Source organism: Lolium rigidum, chromosome 1 (genome assembly GCF_022539505.1).
Source record: "Lolium rigidum isolate FL_2022 chromosome 1, APGP_CSIRO_Lrig_0.1, whole genome shotgun sequence".
In the NCBI taxonomy this organism is placed as follows: domain Eukaryota; kingdom Viridiplantae; phylum Streptophyta; class Magnoliopsida; order Poales; family Poaceae; genus Lolium; species Lolium rigidum.
The window spans coordinates 234,388,985-234,396,390 of record NC_061508.1 but is presented as its reverse complement, the minus strand read 5'-3'; the positions used below and the strand labels follow the sequence as shown (position 1 = coordinate 234,396,390).

Here is a 7,406-nt window from a genome sequence, read left to right as displayed (position 1 = left end):
ATGAACAATGCACTATGTGATTTAGCAATCGATTGACCGATGAAGAGAGAACAATGCACTACAATATGTGATTAATCAGTTGAGCAGTAACAAAACAAAACAAAACAAAAAAGAATATATAATCCATCCACCCCCAAAAAAATGCATCTAGGACTAGGTGCTAGAGAGTCATGTACCAAATGCTGGTATGGCCTATTGTATGGTGTGAGAGAGAGACGAGGGAGGGGAGAGACTAGAGAGGTTGAGACTGACATGTCGCTTGCTCCTTCCATTCCATTCCATGGTGGTTGGGTTGGCTTCTCTTTCTAGTTGGGCGGTGCTAGCAGTATCTTCCTTCTTTTTTTTTGTTTCTTTTCTGGGTGTGTGAGGGAGTAGAAGCTCTTCCTTTTGGCGTGCTCTTCCTCCCCATCCCTGGCATTGCCGTTTGATCTTGGACGGATGTCACGAGCCGAAGGGCGCGCGGTGGGGCGTCCCTTTCCGCCGCCGGCCCTGAGGCCGCGCGCCGTGCTTGCTCCCGCCGGCCTCCGCCTCGCCTTCATCGCCGCCGCTGACGGCATTGCCGGTGGCCGCCTCGTGGCCGTGCATCTTGGTGTCCACCAACTGCATGGGCGTGTGGCCAAGACACGGATTAAACGTGAGCGAACAGAACCGAACGGCATTGCCGGCCCGGCATTGGCATTGCGCCGGAAAAAGAATAATGATAGAGAGGATTACGCGATTCAAGGCGCAATCTTTATTAGCGGAGAAGAAAAGAAAAGGTTTTTGCGGACGGAGGTTAGGTGTACCTTGCATCCGAGGGAGCAGAAGCGGAAGGGGTCGAGCAGCGCGCGGCCGCAGATCTCGCAGTTGTAGGGCGAGGCGGCGGCCTTGCCCGCGGCGGCCCCGGCGCCGCGCGGCTGGGGCCGCTCGTTGAGGAAGAGGACCCTGGCGCTGTTGATGACGTAGGTCTGCACGCCGGCGATGTCGAGGACGTCCTCCACCTCCGTCACGCGCACCACGTCGTGGTAGGACGACCGCCGTATCTGCAGCAGCGCCCAATGCCGGCCGTCCCGAGGAACACCAGGGGGGAGGAAGGAGCCGTCAAGACGCGAGCTTTTTTCTTCCTAATCGAGTCGGAAAAAGGAAAAGAAATGGTTTGGCACCTGGATGACCCGGTGGGACGCGTGGCGGTGGGAGCGGCAGTAGTAGCAGAATGCGGCGGGCGTGGCGCGGCAGTCGATGCAGAACATGTTGGTCTCGTTGCGCGGGGAGCCCGGGTGGGCGGCGCAGGCGAGGAAGAAGCGGGTGCCCAGCAGCGCCTCCAGCCAGCCGGGCACGCCGCCCGCCGACCCCGACCCCGCCGCCGCCCTCTCGTCGGCCGCCTCCGGCGGCGCCACCCGCCGCATCATCATGCCCGCCACCGCCGCCGCCGATCCGCAATGCCGCAATGCCGCCGCGCCTCTCCTGCTTTCCCCGGGGGAGCAGGCCGGCGGAGAGAGTGGGGGAGGAGGAGGAAAAGTTTGGGGAGAGGGAGAAGGAGAAGTAGAGAGCGGCGTTTGGTGTTTTGGTTTGGTGGCTTCTCCCTGTCTAGCCTTGGGCGGCGTGTTAATTGTTGCGCGTTGCCTTCTCCGCTCTCTCCGTTTCCGTGGCCGCTCACGTGCGCCGCGGCTGCTTCATTGCTCTCTCCCCTCCCCCTGTTTCAGTGTGCCGGCGAGAAGCTGAAAGTAACTGAAGCCGTCTGTCAGAAAAAGGCAGAAATTTCCACACACACCGATGTGGATTCTTCTTCTCGGCCGAGTCCAGTCGAGCAGGAAGAGGAGTACACGCGTGGACGTGATTGGGGGCCGTCTGATCATGATTGGGCAGCGATCCCGACGCATGTTCTCCTGATGGTGAGAGCTGCTGAATGATCTGATGGTCACACACGCACTGTCGGCCAGAGGCCCCTCTCCTATGCAGAGCTGTGAAGCATGCAGCACCTGAATTGCAATTCCATCCCATGGCAGAATTGCAGCGACAGACAAGGAACCTTTGCTGTTGCTGGCCAGATGTACAAAGCTGCTTTGAGCGATCTTCCTTGCCGTAAAGTTAGCTACCTATCTACCCGTTTCATCCATCCATCCATTCTTTCAGCTAAGCAAAGCAAAGACCACAGTAGCAAGAAAAAGAAAGTGGCTGCTAGCTTTCAGGAGGATTTATCGGGCTTCTTTCTAGTATAGTAAGAAAATCACATTCCACATGCAGGGCGAGTTTGGTTTTTCTACACAGCCAACGCCATGTTCAGCCAGCATTGCATTGCTCCTACCAGACGCATCCGGCCCGATCGATGAGCCGGATCGGAAGCCTATGCTTGCTTCCAAGCAAGCAGAACCCAGCTTGCTGCATTTGCTCCTTCCTCATGCCCTGCCTAGCTGCTTAGCTAGCCAGCTTGTTTGCTTCGTCTACCTAGCTTCCTTTCGCGCTGTCTCTTTGAAAAGGTGCACGTTGCAACCATTTCTTTTATCTTCTCTTCCGGTGCACGGCCGGATTAATGTACGTTTCTGACTCGGGGACGCTTAATTACAAGAGTTAATTTCGTCTTCAGCTCTTGTTCGCCGTGCAAGCCTGGCTAAAGCCTCGAGACATGCTTTCACCCCGCTTTATAAATAAAGCGGTATGGCCGAACTAATAAAAAGTGGAGGGGAAATTCTCAAACAAGCCAATCGACCCAAGAAAAAAAAACAATATATAGGATGGCGGCGAGCCACCAACTCGAAGCCGAACATGAAAACAAGGAGACACCACGCATAACATGAGGCGACATGGACAACCGGACAAGCCGAAATCAGAGAAGCTGCTTCCACGCCAAGACAATGACTCGAAAGTGTTGCACCTAGATGAACCTAAGCTCCCTGGCGAAGGGTAACGGCGTGACTCGCCGTGAGAAAATGTTGGTGCGGTCTCGGTTGATCAGCCCCCTTCGACGGCGCATGTCGCCTCCACACCTCACGTTCCTTCCGCTGAGTTCACGATCAAGGTTCGCGACGTTGGTGGAATCTCGTTCTTCCAATGCCTTTCGATGGTGTAGGCACAAATTCCTCCAGGTTTTGTCTCTCCATTACACACGCGAAATTCGTGTCTACATCGTTCTCTCGGTGGAGTAGAACGGCATATAAATGGCGGCGAGCCACCAAATCGAAGCCGAACATGAAACATAGGAGACGCCGCACATAACGTGAGGCGACCTGGACAACCGGACAAGTCGAAATCGAGGAAGCTTCTTCCACACCAAGACGATGACTCCAACGTGCTGCACCCAGATGGAACTTGAACTCCCTAGCGGCGCACCTACAAGGGTGACTGCGTGACTCGCTGCAATAATATGTTGGTGCGGTCTCGGTTGATCAGCCCCCTTCGACGGCGCATGTCGCCTCCACACCTCACGTTCCTTCCGATGAGTCACGATCAAGATTCGTGACGTTGGTGAAATCTCGGTCTTGCAATGCCTTTCGATGGCGTTGGCACAAACTCCTCATAGTGATGTCTCTCCAATTACACACACGAGTTTCATGTCCGCATCGTTCCCTCGGCGAGTAAGCCCCTTCGATTATGCCAGCTTCACTCGTTGATCCTATGCTCATGGTCGGCCAGCTAGTGGTTAATTGCCCTGCAAGAAGGTGGTGGGGCTGAAATCTGCAAGGTCTCGAGGTTGTTATACCCCACTCCTCAATGCACCGACTATGATGTCTTCCTGATGATGGTCGTGATGCAAGCACTCAAATAGTGCTTCTCAAGTGCACCTTTATGCCCCCTCCCCCCATGTGTGTTGGTGTGTGTTGTTTTTATTTTTTCTTCCCCTCAATTCATCCATGTGAAGTTCTAGTTCATTTGAAGCAATCTTGTAATAGGCTTTAAAACCTTAGCAAAAAGAAAAATCAATTCAGGTGGAGTGTTTTTCCCCTCCTGGCGACCATTCAAAAAAAAAAAAAAAACGAGGCGTGTGCGTGTGCGTAGAATAGAATTCAGTGATCTTAAGCTTGAATCACAGTAAGATATGAGGATCATATCATTTTTGTGGGGTTGGAAGGCCGGCGCTAATGACACGAATCCAATCGAATTAACGCCATTGCTGCATCCATCGTCATGATGACCAGTATTCACATAGCATGCTGACTGTATCTATATGTACGTACGTGTATGTGCACAGCGCAGCACACAACACACAGGGACCACAGCGATCGGTATGTGGCCGGCCCGGCTGCTAAATACCAAGGGAAGCCCCCATCCAGCACATCTTCTCTTTAATTATCCACCAAAAGGGACCAAGGAAGCTTCACCGCACTTGAACAGACTTTTGATCCATGCACAACTTGAAGAAGGTAGGTAGATATATATGCATCCCTGCTGAAAAGACAAAAAACAATAGTAGGTCCAGTTTGCAAAAGCAAACTTAGAAGGCTAGAAGCCATGTATATTAACAAAGCATATTAACAAAGTATGAGACATACAAGAACACCACTCACAAAAATAAAATCTGCAAACAAGCCTGCGAAAGGCCATGGTGAGTTTCGAACCTAGCTCAATAACACTCCACAATGGGGAGTTGTTGTAATGTGGTCGAAAAGTCATTAAATGTTGCTAGCGACGCTAGCGATGGCCGTCTGAAGCGGGAATGTCAACATGTCGGAGAAAAGGAAGGTCGGGCGAGGAGACCTTAACCCTATGTCGATGTTGAAAGTGTCGCCATAGGAACCGAGAAGAAAGCACCGTGGTTGACGACTCTTCCCGAGAACTCTGATGGATCGGATCTAGGATACCAACCTTCAAGTGCCTTGCGACGTCACCGGAACCAACACTGCTACGACAGGGACAAGACCAGAGATACTTATTCCATTGGGATGTCACATCCACATCCAATACAAGAATACCAAAGAATAACAAATTGGACCAAGATTATCAATGAGCGAATATCCATGGCATCCCTAGCTCTCGGAGTCGAAATCGGCCACCGGAGGTGAGGAAGACCATCTGGGTGAGGACGAGGACCGTATGGTGGGTATGGTTTTTCATTCTAGAGTCGAGAGGGGTGGGCATGTTTTCTACCCCTAATTTGTTCTTGCCGTTTAAGTAGTACAAAATCTCATTCTTGAACGTTCTATACTAAATAAGAATGCTAGGTTGAACCTCGAGTCGTATAGCTGACCCTGATTGATCGAAGAGGCTACTAGTAATTTTGTAACTGCACTGCACGAGGCAGGCACATAATTAATTAGGCCCAGTTTAATAGAACTTCTAGGTTCAGCATTCCACCAGTACTGCTCCCTAATCGATGTTGGCACGGCACGTGCGGAACAGATTGCCACAGAGTACTTGGAGAACAAACAAGACAATACTTTTCAGGGATGCTGTCTCGTCAGAAACAAAGCAAGCAGTAAAATCCAGTCGCGCCGGAATCTCCAAACAGAGGAAAAGAAAACTAAACGCCTTGTTTTTACTGCCATCGGAATCTCTCTGAATCTAGTAGCAGCGGCAGCAGTACGTGTAGGACGAAGCGAACTGGCAAAGTAAACACCGATCGGACTCTCGTACGCCACACATTCATGATTTCAGAGGAACAATTATGGGCACATTCCAGAGCATATGTCTGGATAGCTAGCCGCTAGGTTGGGTACTAGTAAGTGCTACTGTGACAGTGTACTTGATTTTGCTGTTGGTTAGATGTACCTTCTATATCACTACGCCAAATGACGATCACACTAGCTAGCGGCTACCTAGTCACATGAACCTACTCCGTACTTGATTTTTCATCTGTATGAAACTCCAATTTGATGGGCTTGGTTGATGTGGACTGGGCACTGGCAGGTGCTATATATTGATATATGCATTTGGGAACCTACTGATCGGTCTTGCTTAACCACCTCTCTGCGTAGATTAGTCCATGCTCAATTTGTGTTTCATCAGTGTTTGTGTTTCTATCCCTACTCGGCTTTTGTCTATCGGCAGATGTGGTAGCATGCATGGTGGCATCCATTTTGTGCATCACGTCCTTGCGGGCGCGTGCCTTGTCAAGTAGGATGGCTCTTTGACCGGTGACTCGTGCGCCCTCTAAGAGTGCGTTGTCGGTGGTTGGGCCACACCCGATCATCTAATCGCCTCCCCCTCTTCCCCCTTCTCTCATTTTAACCTCGATGTGTGTCTCTCTCCCCGACGTGTATCCTATTTGCTCTCTCGCCGTACCCCCTTGAACTCTCTTCACCGCACTTCACCACACCTCGATGGGACGAGGGAGCCGATGACCACCTAATTAAAAGGCGAGACAGTGGGCAAGTCTAGAGTGGGAGGCACCAACCAATCAACTTAGGTGTGCGGTGTTTGTGTGTGGGGGGAGTGGGGGGGGGGGGGGCTGGAGCGGTCTGCTAGCGCCGGAGAAAAATCTAGAGATGTAAGTGGGATCCCGCCTAACAGGGCGGAGCCAGAATCAACCCAAGCATGGTGCTAATACTTGCTTAGTGATCCTAGTAACCTAGGTTTTTCATATTTATAGTGGTGAAATTTAAGGTATCATCTCTGCAGTTCAGCTGCTACGATGGTGCTACATCACCGGTAGCACCATGCCTAGCTCCGCTCCTGCCGCCTAAATCTCACTTATAGTTCATTTTGGAATTTCTTGGAAAAATTTGCTCTCAAACTTCGCACGAAAATCTAAAGTGAACTATAAGTGAAATTTAGACGAGATCCCACTTGACACCTTAGATGGTGGACCACCGGAGAAGGTGATTTGAGGAGGGCGAGGGGGCATGGTTGCAACGCGGGCCTTCGGGGTGGAGGTAAGTCGGTTCTGACGACATCATTTCGCAGGGGTGGTGGATAAAAAGTAGGTTGTGCGGCGCCGAAGCTAGGGAAGAAGGAGGGTAGGGTTAGAGTTTGGGGGGCTCCGACGCCTTTGTCGGGTAGCTTTCAGAAGTGATCGTATCCGTGGGTGACCGCCAACTAGCACTGCCCCTTGATAAACATTGTACCGTTTGATCTCTTGAGGCCTACGTTGGTGACCCCAATACTCCATTGACCATTGTGAATAAGGGTCAAGCATTACAAGGCCATGCACCACGAGCACGCATGGTAGGCTACATGCATGGATATTTACATGGGTGGGGTACTTTCCTTCAATTCCTCTGCTTGGCAATGATTGAGAACTAATATTGCCACTTGGCAAAGGTAATAGATATGGATTCTGGTCTCAGTTTGTTTTGGTCACAGGTAGCTGTCGCCGTAAGGTGCATGCATGCTTCCGGCATCTGATCTTAGACTAGTCACATTGGAAAGTATCATACACTAGTATAATGCACATGATACTAGTTTATGATACTAACCCCATAATGCATAGTATCATAAAATGGTATCATAGTATTATCATATTTAATATTTTGTAGAATCTCAATGCAAATATG

General features: G+C 50.9%; 1 protein-coding gene across 1 annotated transcript; it reads right to left on the bottom strand.

Annotated features, from left to right (window-relative positions):
• Window positions 1-336: 336 nt before the first annotated feature.
• Window positions 337-1,391, bottom strand: LOC124656157 (protein RGF1 INDUCIBLE TRANSCRIPTION FACTOR 1-like). Its single transcript, XM_047194954.1, has 3 exons — window positions 1,143-1,391; window positions 786-1,022; window positions 337-600 (listed from the first exon to the last, which is right to left on the bottom strand). The coding sequence occupies exons 1-3, from the start codon at window positions 1,389-1,391 to the stop codon at window positions 442-444; spliced, it is 645 nt and encodes a 214-aa protein (XP_047050910.1). The 3' UTR covers window positions 337-441.
• Between the last annotated feature and the right edge of the window lie 6,015 nt (window positions 1,392-7,406).

Bases quoted from the DNA above. Each gene is read 5' to 3' on its own strand.
- LOC124656157 (XM_047194954.1), bottom strand. From the start codon at position 1,391: ATGATGATGCGGCGGGTGGCGCCGCCGGAGGCGGCCGACGAGAGGGCG. The intron at 1,023-1,142 runs GTGCCAAACCAT...GCGCTGCTGCAG, and splicing joins CGTCCCACCGGGTCATCCAG to ATACGGCGGTCGTCCTACCA. The intron at 601-785 runs GTACACCTAACC...ACGCCCATGCAG, and splicing joins TCTGCTCCCTCGGATGCAAG to TTGGTGGACACCAAGATGCA.